At 50.0% G+C, this 16,884-nt stretch overlaps 1 protein-coding gene across 2 annotated transcripts in view; it reads right to left on the bottom strand.

Annotated features, from left to right (window-relative positions):
* Positions 1-16,484, bottom strand: part of BBS2 (Bardet-Biedl syndrome 2) — a 36,061-nt gene extending 19,577 nt beyond the window's left edge. The window contains exons 1-7 of one of the 2 annotated variants that reach the window (XM_066637252.1): positions 16,267-16,484; positions 15,788-16,015; positions 13,776-13,901; positions 11,701-11,763; positions 10,186-10,263; positions 2,698-2,802; positions 2,332-2,418 (exon numbers count right to left, since the gene is read on the bottom strand). In XM_066637252.1, coding sequence (XP_066493349.1) covers positions 2,332-2,418; positions 2,698-2,802; positions 10,186-10,263; positions 11,701-11,763; positions 13,776-13,901; positions 15,788-16,015; positions 16,267-16,383 — 804 coding nt within the window. In that variant the 5' untranslated portion in view covers positions 16,384-16,484. The remainder of the gene's footprint in view (positions 1-2,331; positions 2,419-2,697; positions 2,803-10,185; positions 10,264-11,700; positions 11,764-13,775; positions 13,902-15,787; positions 16,016-16,266) is intronic. The other variant, XM_066637253.1, reaches the window with a different exon arrangement.
* Between the last annotated feature and the right edge of the window lie 400 nt (positions 16,485-16,884).

A 16,884-nucleotide genomic window follows, 5' to 3' on the forward strand; every position in this document is an offset into this window, starting at 1 on the left:
AAAAAGCAACCAAAAAGAGAACATCCATGCTAAATACATTCGGTGGCGAAAGACTCGTACCGAATCTGACCGTACACGGGCTAGGGCCCAGTTGAGAGCATATTCTAAGGCGGTGGTGGCAGCTAAGAGGGCACACCTCTCTGCCATCATTGCATCTGCAGAGAACCGTCCTGCTGAGCTCTTCCGTGTGGACCGTAGCCTTTTACATCTGGCCCCCCCTACTGGTGGGGAGGAGCACACGGAAGCTCGCTGTGACGAGTTTGCAAGACACTTTGCAGAGGTCGATCGGATTCGGCATGACTTGGACGCCGCGGTGGGCATGTCTACTGATGTCCCCGCGGCACCTGTCTATCCTGCTATTTGGGATTCTTTTCAGCTTGTAGAGCCTGAGGATGTGGACAGGATTCTCTGGAGTGTGAGACCTGCTGCTTGCCCGCTCGACCCGTGCCCAGCATGGTTAATTAGGGCTGCCCAGGAAGGGCTGGCCGAGTGGACGGGGAGGGTGGTGAACGCATCTCTGAGGGAGGGGGTGCTCCCGCCTGCCTTGAAGCAGGCGATGGTTCACCCCCTCCTGAAGAAGCCCTCCCTGGATCCCACTAATTTTAACAACTTTCGGCCGGTCTCGAATATCCCATTCCTGGGCAAGGTTATTGAGCGGGTGGTGGCGTCCCAGCTTCAGAGGGTTCTGGAGGAAACGGATTATCTGGACCCATTCCAATCTGGCTTCAGGCCGGGGTTTGGGACGGAGACCGCCTTGGTCACCTTGGTGGATGACCTTCGCCGGGGGATGGACAGGGGGAGTGCAACCCTGTTAGTCCTGCTGGACCTCTTGGCGGCTTTCGACACCATCGACCATGGTGTCCTTCTGGATCGGCTGGCCAGATTGCGGCTTGGAGGCACTGTTGTGAAGTGGTTCCGCTCCTTCCTGGCTGACAGATCCCAGAAGGTGGTGCTGGGGAACGCCTGTTTGGCACCCCGACCTCTTAGGTTTGGGGTGCCGCAGGGTTCCATCTTATCCCCCATGCTTTTTAACATCTACATGAAGCCGCTGGGAGAGGTCATCCGGGGGTTTGGAGTGGGTTGCCACCAGTACGCTGATGACACCCAGCTTTATCTCTCCTTTCCCCCTGATTCTGAGGAGGCGGTTGGGGTCCTGGATCGCTGTCTGTAGGCAGTTAGGGGCTGGATGTGGGCGAACAAGCTGAAATTAAATCCGGATAAGACAGAGGTGCTCTTGGTTCGGAAAGCCACAACTCGGGTGCTGGACTATCGTCCTGCTCTGAATGGGGTTGCACTCCCTCTGAAGGAGCAGGTCCGCAGTTTGGGGGTTCTCCTGGATCCACAGCTGCTCCTGGAGTCCCAGGTGGTGGCGGTGGCCAGGGGAGCCTTTGCTCAGCTTTGGCTGATTCGCCAGCTGCGACCGTACCTGAGCTGTGCGGACCTAGCCACAGTAACCCATGCCCTAGTGACATCTAGATTAGACTATTGCAATGCGCTCTACGTGGGGCTGCCTTTGAAGACGGTCCGGAAATTACAACTTGTACACAACGCGGCTGCTCGTGTGGTTGCTGGGGCACGTCGGTTTGACTCTGTCGAGCCGTTGCTCCGGCGGCTACACTGGTTGCCGGTTCTGTTCCGGGCCCAATTCAAGGTGCTAGTTTTGACTTTTAAAGCCCTATACGGCTCGGGTCCGGGGTATTTGAGGGACCGCCTCCTTCCTTACAATCCAGCCTGTGCTCTTAGATCTTCTGGGGGGGCCCTTTTGACTGTGCCGCCACTAAGAGATGTGAGAGGGGTGGCGGCCAGGAAGAGGGCCTTCTTGGTGGTGGCCCCCGAACTGTGGAATACCCTCCCCTTAGAACTGAGAACTGCTCCCTCATTGCTAACGTTTCGGCGTGGACTGAAGACCTTTTTATTTCAAAAAGCTTTTAATTGTTGACAGGCTGGCTGGCGTTCTTGCTTTTTATATGAAAATCCACGGGGTTTGTTTTGTTTTTAGCTTTTTAATCATTGTAAATTGTTTTTAACTGTTTTTCATGTTGTATTTTTAAATTGTTTGTTAGCCGCCTTGTGTGCCCGTTGGGCAAAAAGGCGGGGTACAAATTAATAAAATAATAATAATAATAAATACATCTCTGCAAATTTGTGTCAATTCATTCTGCCTGCTAGTTTATCTAGCTGCAGAATTCTAAGCAGTAACAGTGCTACAAGTCGACAGAAGCAATTCCTGAGAGTAGGGTTTCCAGAGTAAGGACTAGCAAAATCTAACTGGAAGAATCTCACAATTGCATAAGAGGGTATGTTTAAACGTCAACTCTGCCCAAAGCTCACCTTCCCATTAGACCAACCAGTGATCAGCTCACATACCCCATCAGAGTTGAGATCAAACGCATGTATGCTCATTGCCTGGTTTTTAGACTGCAGGGAAATAAGCACAAAGAATAGATGAGAAAAGCTAGGAAAACTGGTCTACACGATTGTAGTAAGAATGGCTAAAGCACTTGAACGTTCAAAAATGCTACAAAATGCCAAGCTTGATTCTATTTTCCTGAATATCGAGAATGCCAGGAAAATATCAGACCTAAGGAAAATTCAACCTGGGTAAGACAAACAACATTTCTGTACTTGAAAAACTGTCCCAAACCACCCTGCAGTTCTGATCTTTCCCCATTTACTGATCAGTTCAAGAACACTCACTTTAATTCTCCAATAGCGAGCCATCCTGTCATAAACACCGACTGTTCCATTGGACAAGGAGTAGCCAAAACGACTGTCACACATGGGGCTGAGTGCAGTGACAGTCTGGAAAACAAAGAAAGCACGAGGGTCCATGAATGCACCTGCTAAACCCTGCGGTATATAAAAACAGACCAAAACATTTCAGTCAAGTGCCCTGCCTTCAGCTAAACCAGTCAGATAGTCACACCAATTTCAGGAGACTCTTTCTAGAAGTATCTGACCACAACAACCTTCCCCTGAACAGTGCCGCACAGTGCATTAAAAAAGGATTCTGTTAATGCTGGACACAGCTGAGTTGTTTGTTTTAAACTGCTGGAAAGGACTACCCTCCAGCCCATGCAGTTCACTGTACAGTGAGGGCCTAGCACTAGGGTTCCCAACCCGTGGTCTGCGGGCCACTGGTGGTCCGCAGTGCCCCCCCAGGTGGTCCGTGATGTCTCTGGTGAAAAAAGAAAAAAATGCCCTTCCAGTTAGAAAAAAAGCCTCTGCAGCGGCAGCAACCGCTCAGAGCCATCAGAGCATAGCCTTCCGTCTCCTGCCTCCCTCTTCCACCTCCCTTTCCTCCTTGTCTGTGAGTGCCCAGACAAGCAAAAAAGTGAAGCGCAGGCACCTTGTAAGGTGTGCGCATGTTTGTGCAGCCTCGTGGCTCAGCTGCATGCAGTGGAGAGGTGCCCTGCCGCCCACTGCCTCCAGCCTACTGCCTCCATTCCTTGACCCTGTGCCTTCAAGTGAGCCCTGGCAGCCTGGTTTCTCAGGAGTCAGATCAGGACTCCAGCCAGCTGGGAAGTCCCTTTTGAGGGACAGGTGGGTGGGCAGGTGGGGGGGCCTGAGGAGGGAGGCCTGAGGGGGGAGGGGGAGAGGGACCTGAGAAGGGGGAGGAATGGGAGTAATGAAGAGGAGGAGGAGGAGGAGCAGGCTCCCAAAAGCATCACTGGCTGGCTAGCTGGCTGACTGGGGGAGTTTCCCTGGGAGTGGGTTGCACTGGATGCGATTTCCTTGGGAGCGCAGACTCCAGCTGGCCAGGGAACACAGTTGGAGGCAGTGTGGCAGCAGGAGAGGGGAGAAACAGTATGCTGAACCCCCAGCCCTGGTACCCCCTCCCCAGTTGGCAGGATTGGGCCTCCTGGATGTGCTCTTCTAACGCCTAGGGGTGGAGCAAGGGATCCAGGCAACCAGGTTTTTGCACCCCTTTTTGGAGCCCCTTTTTGGCAGCCTCTCTGCTGTCTTACTGCAGGCTGCCCACCTGGGGAGAAGCAATTCCAGAAGTTGCAGAACAGGCACCACCGTAGCCAAGTACAGCAGGTGGAACCCCCGACTTTTCCTCCTCAGAGAGCAGCAGCAGCTTTGCCCATTGGGAGCCCTCCCCCACCCCACACTTGACCAGTTCCCTATCTCTTCAGATTGCAATCCTATGCATGCTTACCTTGGAGTAAGCCCCACTGACTATAATGGGACTTACTTCTGAGTAGACATGCCTAGAATGGGGCTATTAGTCACACTGGCTGTGATGGACTTCTCCAGAAATTTCTTCAATCCCCTTTTAAAGGCATCTAGTCTAGACACCATCATCACACCATTGGGGCAAGGAGTTCCACAGACTAATGGCAGAGTAGGCAGCTGTTGTTTTGTGGCTGCAGCCTACCTATAGGCTTGCTCACACACTCTTAGCTCCAACCAAAGTAGCCCACAGCTAGAGCATGACAGAACAGGAAGTGAAGATAGGCTTTTTTCCCCCTAAAGACCTTGCAGTGCACACCAAAAGGACTTTTCTTCCTGAGACATGCAGCAGCCATTCTGAGATGTCACTCTGAGCTGGTGCTTCTCCTTCAGGACCGACCTGCCTAAATTGTGTTGAACACTTTCCTAAAGACTCTGGACTCACAAGTGGGGGGAGCAGGGCTATGTAACAAAGGAACTGTGGGGGGGATGTGTGTGCTTTCTGTTGGCTCATTTAACTACCTTGCATGACTTGTCTATAATTCCCTTGTGCCTCATCCTCTCCCTTTTTGAGGTGTTTTTCCACACTTAAAAGAGGCAAGGGCTGTGCGTAATGTGGTCTGGTGTGGGGGAAAAGAGACTGGATTGATTTGGGTGGGTGTGAAAACCTCTGAGTTGGGGGAAAATTATTTTGTATTCCATGTATTCCATGTAAACCCAAGACTTTCACAGCTAGTGAAGCAAATGCAAGCACAACCATCACATTAATTATTAAATAATCTTCTTATGTATTACAAATTTAATTGTATTTTTTGTGTGTGAGGGTGGGGGGGTTGCATGTGGTCCCTGCCGTCTCCAAATTTTGCCTTAGTGGTCCCTGAGCTCCACTCAGGTTGGGAACCACCGGACTAGCACAACTTCTGAAAAAAAGATGCATACTGGATATCGGTCAGTAACTAGTGACTTTTAGGTCAACCTAGTTGTTGACCCGTCCGTTTTCCAAAGGAGGAGAAGTTGGCCAGTGGCTACTGGCAACAGAACTTGGAAGACAGAGGAATGAGACATGGATCTGTCTCCAAGAATGACAGGCAGTATCAAGCCACCTCTGGCTTGAACAACTGATTTCTAGTATGCTAGAAGATGAACTGCACAACTGTAATGAACACTGCACATCTCCACTCTTTCTACCCTACCTTTCAAGAGGAGTTTTAGAGACCTTTAAACATTTCAGATTAGGCCAGATTCCCAGTATGCTGTCAACACTGCTATTACTGCATTGATGAAAGCAGCGGTGGGCATTTTTTTTGCCTCAAATGGCTTATTTTGCTCCAGTAAGACCGCAGGCAAAAGCAACAACCTGAAGGCCTAGGATCAAAGGAGCCTGCTGGGGCAGGACTGACACTCACTGAAGTAGTAATAAATTGCAGTGTCAAACCGTTGTCAGAAAAGCAGTACTTCTCCCATAACATGACCCTAACTTGTTTCAAGGCTGAGACACTTGCAACATACAGACGTGATGCAGCCCCTGCACACACACAAAGCAATCATGTCTGCAAACTACCACTCAGTTGGGCTTTTCTGGAAAGTGAAAAAGGTTCTTTCAGCAATGGAGCCGTCTGTGACAGATCAGGAGGAGGATCGTGGGGTGGTGGTGGCCAGTCAATGAAAGTGTCAACCAATGTGCGGCAGCAGTAAAGAAGGCCAATTCTATGCTTGGGATCATTAGAAAAGGTATTGAGAACAAAACGGCTAATATTATAATGCTGTTGTACAAATCTATGGTAAGGCCACTCCTGGAGTACTGTGAGATGCCTGAGGGGGGACATGATTGAGAAATACAAAATTATGCATGGGAAGGATAAGGTGGATAGGGAGATCCACCAAAAGGTGGATAGGGAGATCTTTACACTCTCACATAACACCAGAACCAGGGGACATCCACGAAAATTGAGCGCTGGGAGAGTTAGGACAGACAAAAGAAAACATTTCTTTACTCAGTGTAAGAACATAAGAACATAAGCCCATCCAGTCCAGCTTCCTGTATCTCACAGCGGCCCACCAAATGCCCCAGGGAGCACACCAGATAACAAGAGACCTCATCCTGGTGCCCTCCCTTGCATCTGGCATTCTGACATAGCCCATTTAAAAAATCAGGAGATTGCGCGTACACATCTTGGTCTGTGGAACTTCTTGCATGTGGTGACGGCATCTGGCCCAGATGCCTTTAAAAGGGGATTGGATAAGTTTCTGGAGGAAAAATTCATTACGGGTTACAAGCCATGATGTGTACGTGCAACCTCCTGATTTTAGAAATGGGTTATGTCAGAATGCCAGATGCAAGGGAGGGCACCAGGATGAGGTCTCTTGTTATCTGGTGTGCTCTCTGGGGCATTTGGTGGGCCGCTGTGAGATACAGGAAGCTGGACTAGATGGGCCTATGGCCTGATCCACTGGAGCTGCTCTTATGTTCTTATGGAGGAGGAATGATTTGGAAAAGGTGGAGCATTTTCCTTTTGAGTCCTAAGTAACTGGCACAGTTACAAGTGGGAAGGAAGGCTAGTGATCGTGTCCACTAGTGACACTTATGGGGTGATTTGCAAGGCTGACTGAGACTGAGGGCAGCCTTCAATCCATCTGAAAGGTCACCAGCATGCCCACAGTTCTGCCAACTCACCCTTCCAATGACAGCCTCCAATACTGTACCAAAAACTCCTTCTGCAGAAGCTGTTCGAAGGGGTTTTTGTCACTAGCACATTTGCACAGCCTCCATTATCTTAACTGAGGTTTCTTCCATGCCAAAGGGTGGTAGGCAAGGCCCACTTGGAGCATCTCCTGCAGAAGCCCTGCTACGCAGAATGTCACTGTTCAAAACAGAGGACCCTTGCACAACTTCCGTCTGTTTTAGCAGCATCTGCAGGTTTGGCCCATTGTGCCAGCTCTTGTCCCAGATTATACAGCAAGCAGGAAACCGGATATCTTCTTCCAGAGCTTTGATTCCGCCTTCCAGCAGCAAAACTTCTTCCCATGACACTCTTCTCAGATTACCCTTAAGTCTTTCACTTCTCCCCCTCCTCTTGCTCACTGAAGTTTAGCAGAGAGGCAAGGCGAGGAAGTGCCAAGCTCCTTTTTCTTTACAATCACTTGCTCAAAACAAATGTTTATTCTCTTTCTACCACAAGAAAAAGTGATAATCAAAGAGGATTAAGCAATAAAACAGACTCTTTTAAGTTTTAAAACAAGCAACCTAATTTACAATTCTAATGAAGCAGCACCCAAAGCAAGAGGAAATGTACCAAAAAACAGCACTGCTAAAAGGCCAGGCAAAACTGAACAGGGATAGAATTTGGGGGAGGATGCAAATGCTGCTGAACAAAGCACAAACAAGCTCTGCATTTTTTAGCAGATCTATGCTGGTTTGGATTTGTTTTGGTCTGTTGCACTGCCCATTCTGCATTGTCGTTTAACTGTTGAAAACGCCTCAAGCACTCTTGAATGGCACTGGACATAAACTTGCAAAAATCAGTGACTAAAGGCAGGCTGCCCCCAGGCATGCAGCAAAATAAGTGATATGAAAAGCCTGCCAGGACAACCAGTGCACTCAGTAGTATACAAAGCATCCACATATCATGAAAGGGGAGAGCATATCATGAAAGGGGGGAGGACTTCCAGCGATCACCCTCTGCTCCAGGGCAGTGGTGCACAGTGCCAAGCACTCATTCCCTTCCCATCCCCCACTCTTCCAATCAGGTTACCCTGCAGCTTGGTGGGACCAGACCTGGTAGAGCTGTCCGCTGCCACTAGCCCAAGAGAACCCAGAGGGACCCAGAAGGACTGCTAGGGCAAAACCCCTCCCCAAGAAGGCTATACAAGGTTGTAAATGGCCTGCAGAGCTGGGAGGTGACAATCCACTGATCCAGCACAAGCAGAGGTTTGGAACTAGAGGGTTTTAATGACAGGTGAGGAAAAAACACTATTTAGACAGGCTTGGGTTACAACCAACAGACATTCCCTGAATGGGCTGACTCTGCAGGCCAAGATTAGGCTGAGCCTGAATTCTACTCAACCCAGCCTTAACTTAGGCTGCTGAGAGCTCCCAGCTCTGGATGGGGAGGACAAAGTCAAACTAACACAGCCTGGTGTGACTGACTGGCTTCTGCCGGGTCCCTTCTCTCCTTCCCTTGGACTCTCCCTCCCCAGCAGCTCCCTCTGCTTCCCAAAGGCTCCCTCTGTCCTGCCCACTCTGGAGCCTGCAGCAGGAGAGAGTCTCAGGCCTAGAACTTTCCACTGGTCCTACCTCCCCAGCCCTCCAATTGGCCGGCTCCCCCTTTTTGAGCCAGGAGCACATAAGAACCTAAGGACAGCCCGATGGATCAGGTCAAAGGCCCATCTAGTCCAGCTTCCTGTATCTCACAGTGGCCCACCAATGCCTCAAGGAGCACACAAGAGACCTGCATCATGTGCCCTCCCTTGCATCTGACTTTCTGACATTTCTAAAATCAGGAGTATCTGACATACTCATCATGGCTTATAACCCATGATGGACTTTTCCTCCAGAAATTTGTCCAATCCCCTTTTAAAAGCATCCAGGCCAGATGCCGTCACCACATCCTGTGGCAAGGAGTTCCTCAGACCAACTACATGCTGAGTAAATAAGTAATTTCTTTTGTCTGTCCTAACTCTACCAACACTCAATTTTAGTGGATGTCCCCTGGATCTGGTGTTGTGTGAGAGGGAAAAGAGCATCTCTCTATCCACTCTGTTGTTCTTGTGCATAATTTTGTATGTCTCAATCATGTCCCCCCTCAGGCGCCTTTTTTCCAGACTGAAGAGGCCCAAACGCCGTAGCCTTTTCTCATAAAGAAGGAGCGCCAGCCCAGTAGTCATTTTAGTTGCTCTCATTTGCACCTTTTCCATTTCCACTAAGTCCTTTTTGAGATGTATTGTGTCCAGTTCTGGTCACCACTCCAGGTGCGGCCTTACCATCGATTTTGTACAATAGCATTATAATATTAATACCTCAGCCACTGGAGGGAATCAAAAGGAAAATCTGCCACGGAAACCACAACTGTTAACCCTTTCATTGCAGGGCACCACCGTGTTCCAGTTCTGAAAACGCAGTAGCCATACTGGTCTGCAGGAAAAAATCCCAAGCAGCAGTGGGAAAACTTCTTCCTTTGGAGCAGCTGCAAAGCCACAAAGTGGGGAACAAGCTCCAGCATGCTCCTCCCCGGCTGTTCTTCTCTCCACTTCCAAAGATTCCTTCCGTTTCTACATTCCTTCCTATGTTCACTACATTTCTTCCGTTTCAGTGCTGCTACTGACTGGGCCTTAGTGGAACGGGGGGGAATGGGGACGTTGGAAGCTTTGGGACACGAGCAATATTCCTGCAATCCCAGGCGACAACAGAGGAGACTGTTGTTGGCAGCATCCCACTGCTTCCTCCTGTCCACACACCGGCACCAAACCAGAGGCACACATTTCCTTCATTGCTCACCTTGATGCAGAAAAACGACTCCAATTCACATTTGAATGCCACAAAACCATCTAAAACAGTGATTTTCAACCCCTGTGGCATGGCACATTGGTGTGTCACAAATGGTCCAGGGAGTTTGGGGGAGAGTCATTTATTAATAGGGCCACTGGAAGATGTGAGCCCCCCACTGGCAGTGCAGTGTGCCTTGTCAGTTGACAAAAGCTGATTGTGTGCCTTGACCATTTTAGCACCTTGTCAGTGTGCCACAAGATGGAAAAGGTTGAAAATCACTGACCTAAAGAGAAGGAAGGCACCAGAAGGAGGAAGGATATAAGGCAGAGAAGGCTGAAGTAGCAGCCTTCAAAGCAGAGACTTCCAACAAGCTGAGTGACAAGACATCATTCTTGTATTTCGCAAGAGCCAAATGCGTGAGCATCGTACATGACTACGACTTAACCCGATTTCTTGGTTCTTCCTTTCCAAATGGAACCTTCTGTCATATAAAATAATGTTTTCAATTTTATTTTTCCTTTTACCTCAGTTTCTGACATTTCTGCCACAATCTCATCTTCTTTAAAAACCCTGATGTCATAATCCTCAGACCCAACAAGAAGCTAAACAGAAAAGAGAAAAAAGACACATGTTAATGCACAATGTTGCTCACCTACAAGCAACCACCTCTCTCTCCAGTCACCCAGACCAGCTTCAGGAACATGAGAAGGAACTGGGGCACTAACCTTTCTAGAAACACAAGACCCATTCACATCACCTCAGGCTGCTTAATTTATCATGGGGAATATCTACATGCACAACTTCACCAACTGCCTTCTAGGGCTCCAAAATGCATTATAAAAAGTGATGCAACCAAAATCCAGAAGCTCCTAGCTCCAGTGTTAGGCTCATCATGCGTGATACTTAGCATCTGTATAGTATTCTGCATGTGCAGAGCATTCCAGATATTTTCCTTTTGTAATCCTTACAACAACCCTATGAGGTAAGTACTACTGCATATGCAGACAGCAAGGCTGAGAGAGAGCAGCTTGCCAGAGGTTATCCAATGAGTTCATGACAGTGACAAAATGCGAACCAGAGACAGCCCAATTCACAGCTCAATCTCTGTAATCGCTATGCTACACCAGGTCTCCTGTGTAGCCAAAGATGTTCGTGACTCCCATGAATGAACGAACATCTAAAAATAACGTGACCAGGACTTAAAGCGGTGGGAAACAGAACCGAACTGGGTTATCTGGTCTGTTACAGCCATGAAGCTTGATGGTTAAACTACCCAGCCAGAAAAGTGTGTGTAAATATTGTTTGAGATTAAAAGGGTGCACACCCTCGCCTAGAGAACCATGAGCAACTCTGCCTTCACATGCACTGCTTTTCTAGCTAGTCTGTTCACTTTCCTGCCACAACAGAGCTGGGAAAACCCTTGGTCTTGCAATCCAATGCAAACCCACTAGGGAAGCTTTCACAACGAAGTACAAAGCAGGGGCTGAGGGAGGTCTGTGTGCGTAAAATTATGTGCCATTACCTAAAGAGGAAGAAAACATTTGCACAATTGCAACTAAAGAAGCTAAATTACGGACTGAAATTAATTATTTCATTTTCTGTATGCCTCCAGAATTTGTGGGGGGGGGAGGTGCACATGGGCACAGAATGTATTTTTGTTCATATATTTTATCTTCTAAGTAGTTCATTGTGAAGCCTTGAACCCGAATCAGGACTACTTATACAACACGTGATTTGATTTGTAGCCAGATTAACTGACACCTGCTCCCCAAACATGGCCTTGAGAACTGTAGTTTAATCAGGGTATTGACTATGATCATCAGCTCACCCAAAGAACTGCAGTTCCCAGAGGGCCTTAGGGGGCTAGCATGACAACTTAAGCTTCAGCCATGTTCTGTATGCAGTACAGATGTGCCTTGTAGTACTTGGCTATGATCCCAATAAACGAAGAACTCAGGCTGTAATGATTCCAACGGCTGCAAAAGTCACCCATTCAGGAAATAATGCAAGCAAGATAATGCAAACATCATGTGCCATACCTCTTTTTTCCCATCACCATCAAAGTCGCACAGTGCCAGGGCACGAACATTATCCCCAGTGACCTAAAATTAAAACAAAAACCAATATTACTTCTTGCTTTGCCTCAACCTTTTTCCAGTGCCTTCGGCTGCAAGGAGACAAACATCAAAATTAACAGTCCCTTATTAATTGCTATCTTGTGTATAGCAAGTTGCAACGTGATTATCCTTCCATCGACAACTAGTTTTTATTGCAACAGGGGCCAACAACACCGACTCACTCCACTGATGTATGAGCAGTTCATGGGCAAATTGTACTTTAAATTTATCTCTGGGGTCAAAATTGCCCTTTAAACTGATCTCTGGAGAGGCTTAGACAGAATAATTGCCTTATGCCCTCTGCTATACAACCTAGAAGCAAAAAGTCATCTTTAATCCCACCTCCACATTTCCACCTCGACATTTAAATGAAAACCAAATTAATGTTTTTATTTTTCCCCCAAATTTCAGGGTTGTTTTCTTTTTGGTGTTAAGCATTTTTATTTTGTTATCACCGTTTTCTACATATAACATAAGAAACTGCTGCCTACTGAGTCATTACTATCTGGGTTGGTATTGTCTGCCATTATACCACCATGGCAGACAATATTTATGCAGGACCATGGGAAAAAGCACTGCGATGGACAATAAGGAGAGAGCTCCTGTTGATACTCCTGCAGGGCAAATATTACAGAACCCCTTATCATGGTCTCTGCTTGCTCAGGAGAAAGTGCCTGAGACCAGGTCTAAACAATACTCTCATTCCATGGTAAATAGATGATTCATGTGGTATTGTTAATTCTCATAAGCTCCATATCACTTGAGATTTCCTCCTCATTCCACATCAGGAATCCACCAAACTCCCCTAGGACTCACTCCTGTGATAAAATAATGGTGTGGCATTCACACTGTTCAGACAGCGATGGGGAGGAGTGTCCCTGGGATTGGGGGCCAGTTAAGAAGTCCTAGAGGCCGGATTGTGCCCCCCAAATCATCAGTTGCCTGTCTCTGTGGTACACTTTACAGATCATTGTTCCACAAAGGAGCAAGAATTCCTTGGTCCAGAAAAGGAGGTCGCTTTTCTCCACCCTGGAGTCAGAAGACCAAACATCGCTGATGCTAGACTCGTGCTAAACAAGATGGCTGCTGCTAAACAAGGTATCTGGTATGGGTTGCCAGAAACCAAAGAACAAGTCCCTCCATGTAATGCAGTTTGGAAGCATAGCTGCCCTGTGTTCCCAAAGTCCTGAGCTGCCTCAATACACCCGAAGCTGGCTTATTTTAACTCCCCACCCCCATGACAGCATCAAAAGGGAGGTCTCACCCGAGATGGAATGAAGTTACATTCCTTGTGGCGTTCCTTGTGGCACAGGGTACTACAATGCTCCCCATTTCTCACTACTTTAACCCCAAGCCCTCAAAGGATCTCTGCAGTGCACCCAACAAGTAGCTGTCAGACTCACACCTTTGCCTAGAAACAGCTGTGCATACAGTCTCCTGAGTCTGCCCAGGAAAGGCAGAGCCAGAGTACTTCTTCCAGCCAGACAGAAATGTAACATGCAAGAACAGGGAGCTAGGCTGTCTTCTCCTGTAGCAATCTACCCACCACCTGGGGCACTCTGCTACGTTCTCTCCTCATCAGACGTTCCAGGGGAGGTGGGGGACTAAGGTCCAGGCCTTACCAGTGGTAGCCCCCAGATTATGGAACTCCTACCCTTGCACTGATGCTTTGTCTGTTCACCGCTGACACTTGGACACCTGGCTAAGACTTTTCCTTCTCCCCAGGCATTTCTGTGTTATTTTTACTCTGGGGAAACATGTTGACAGGCTGTTGATTATGACTTTGTTCTTATTCTGCTCTTGCTACTTGTTTTCTTTTTTCATCATGTGCTGTTTCTGTTTTGATTCCATGGATGGTATTAATACCTTTTATTATGTGAGCCACCGTGGAGGGCCAGAAAACATGAATGCATACGTACGTACATATATAGCCTTAATCCACTGTTTCATAACAGTCTACAGAGATTACCAGTTGAAACACAGAAAACGACCCTCACCGTCCAGAAAAGGTCTTTCCCTTCGTGATTAAATCCCTGCAAAGAACAGTTCCCACCGATAATAGCAAGAGGAGAGGAAATGTCTCCCAACGTTCCCAGCACAATTGCGTTTGCTCCATCAGGAACCTACAAAGAGACATAATAACTGTATCCATATGCAGTTAAACTGTATCCATATGCATAGAATACATAAGGCACAGAAAAAACTAAGTAGGTTAAAAAAAATATCCAAAAGGTGTTCCATCATTTACTGTAACAAAAGAATGCGTTTATCCAAAAAGAAGTTCAACTTTAATGAGGAGACAATTGAAAACGTCAACAGAAAACAGAAACACTGATATTGAAAGCTGAAACTTAGATATTTTCAGAGTGTCAGACATCAAAAATTTAAGCCACATTAATAACTTCCTTTCTAAACATTATCTGCTTTGGACCGATCTTTGGGAACCCCTGGGTTACTTCCACATACTGAAACAGAACTGGTCCACTATGGGACTATGCCAATGAGTTTCATGACATGAGCATCCATCAGAAATGCATCTCAAAGCATATTTAAGAGGAGCCTCCAAACTATGACCCACGGTCACACCTGGTCCACCTACAGATTTTGACTGGCTCACCGAACACAGTGGCATTGTCCCTCCTATTCCTTCCTATCCTTGCCCATCATCCTCGCTTTTCTCCCTCTTGCCTGACTGGATCACTCTTGCTAAGAGTTCTGGGGTGTGTGTGTGTGTGTGAGAGAGAGAGAGAGAGAGAGAGCTCGCAGAAGCAGTCCTGCAGCTGAAATACTGCAAATATGTTTCTTCTATTGTGAAAATTTAAGTACAAAATATACAGGTTGAGTTTCATTATTCTGGAGGGTTCCTTTCCAAGAACTCACATGGATGGTGGAAAAATGCACTATAGCAAATCAATTTTAAAAAGCGGGTCTTCTTGCTCTGGTGATTTAAAAACAGCCATGCTGACCTTTGTCATGCATACAGAGGCAATCGGTTTCTCTCCAGGCCCTTAGGCTTCACAAGGAGGAAGCAATTCCTCCCTTCACCAGGAGCCCCAGCAAGGGGGAAAGAATGGAGAAGGTGATAATCGCTGCCATTTCACCTTCTTTCACATGCTCAGGGGGAAGGAAGAAGCCTGCAGAGAGAATGATTGATGGATTGTCAGCCAGTTGCTCTCCATGGCATTATTAAACAATTATTTTCCTTTAAGTTGAAGGGCCCTTCTCATCAGCTTTGAGATAGAAAAATCTGTGGATACTTAGGTTACACTTGTAATCGCTTGCATGACTGTGGACCAAATCCTATCCAACTTTCCAGCCCTGATGTAGCCATGCCAATGGGAATATTTGTACCCCTGCCTTGGGGCTGTATTGCAGCTGCACCGGCGCTGAAAAGTTGGATAGGATTGGGCCCTGTCTCCCTACAGCAGTAAGAGGAGCGGTTTTTAACTGTGATTTTAAAGGGATGCATTTTTCCCCTTCTCCAGGGATCAGCACAATCCTTCTCATTTGCAGGGGCCATTCTTGTTGAGTCAAATCCGTGTATAACAAGGTTGGATCTGTACATACATTATGTCTTGTCATCAACCTGGTCCGGCCTCCTACAACAGCAGGACTGAGTGAGGTGGCCCTGGCAGCAGTTAGTTTGGGAACCCCTGATGCCATAATGCGGCCTCTGAGGGCCCAACGCAATTTGATTTTCCAGCGCTGGTGCAGCTGTGCCAGTGGAGTGTGCCCTGCACCCGGTGGTGGGGAGGCAGCCACAGAGGCCTCCTCAAGGCACGGGAACATGTTCCCTGACCTCCTCGGGGCTGCACCGGCGCTGGAAGGCTGGACAGGCCTGGCCAGAGTCAACCAGCGGGCAGACACGGAGCTCTTTCCTGGTCCGCAAGCCGAGCCGGGCTCCAAAGGAAGGAGGAGGCCCGGAGGGCGCAGGGGCCAGGAGCGCCCAGGCAGCCACCTCCCTGAGCCGCTCCGCGGGCGAGGGCGGCGCCCGACTCCCAGCGCTCACCCCCGCGTAGAAGAGGTCGGCGTTGTCGTGCGCGTCGTAGGCGAGCAGGCTGGTCTGCGTGCCCACCAGCAGGGCGTCGCGGCCGAGGCGCGGGCTGAGCGGCCCCGCGGCCAGGCAGGAGACGGCCTCGCCGATGTTCAGGAGGGAGACGTCCGCGTCCTGCGCGCTCGGGGCCAGGCGGCCGGGGGGCGGGCGCGGGCCGCGCGCGTGCGGGTTGTGGATGAAGACCTGCGGGCGAGGCGGGGTGAGGCTGCGCGCGGGGCCGGGCCGGGGCTCCCGAGGGCCCGGGAGGCGCCGCGCAGCGGGGCCGGCGTCAGGGCGGGGGGGCCGCGGGGCCCCTCGCCGGGAGGCGGCGCTGCCGTCGGCTGAGCCCCGCGGAGGGCGCGGCCTCTCCCGGGCCCCGCTCTGGGCCTGCCCCCGGCCGGCCGGCCGAGTCCGCGCGCCCGCGGCCTGCCCCGCCGCCCGGGCCGCGCGCCTACCTTCCCGGCCTGGGTGGCGGCGGCCAGGCAGGGGTGGGCGCCGTCGAGCCTGCCCAGGGCGGCCGTGCGCGGCAGGACGCGGTGGCGCAGCTTCAGGCTGAACACCGGCACCAGCATGGCGGCGGCGAAGGGCTCGGCGCGGCGCCGTCGCCAGGGAGACGGGGAGCGGGCCCGCCCCAGGGCAGGGCGGCTGCGCGGGGCGCCCCGGCGAGCACGCCGCTAGGGGGCGCTCCGGGGCAGGCGCGCTCCTGTCGCAGCGCAGGCGCCGCCGAAGAGCCTGTCCTCCGGAGGGCCCCGCCCGCCTGCCCGCCCTTCGTCCTCCTGCACGCTTCCGCTTCCGCTGTGCCGGGGGTGGCCTGCGGAGGGGTCAAGGGGTGCCCTGTGCCGCCCAGTAGCCCACAGCCAGGCTCCTGTGGCCGGACCGGCAGCAGCACGTTCCTGAGCAGCGCCGCCGCTGGGAGGGCAGGGCCTGCCTTCTGCCAGAGGGGGCCGCTTAACAGCCCTGGTGGATCAGGCCCACCTAGTCCAGCTTCCTGTATCTCACAACAAGAGACCTGCAAGGCCTCCTGGGAATTGTAGTTAAGAACATAAGAACAGCCCCACTGGATCAGGCCACAG

The sequence above is a fragment of the Tiliqua scincoides genome, chromosome 9 (assembly GCF_035046505.1).
Source record: "Tiliqua scincoides isolate rTilSci1 chromosome 9, rTilSci1.hap2, whole genome shotgun sequence".
Classification (NCBI taxonomy): domain Eukaryota; kingdom Metazoa; phylum Chordata; class Lepidosauria; order Squamata; family Scincidae; genus Tiliqua; species Tiliqua scincoides.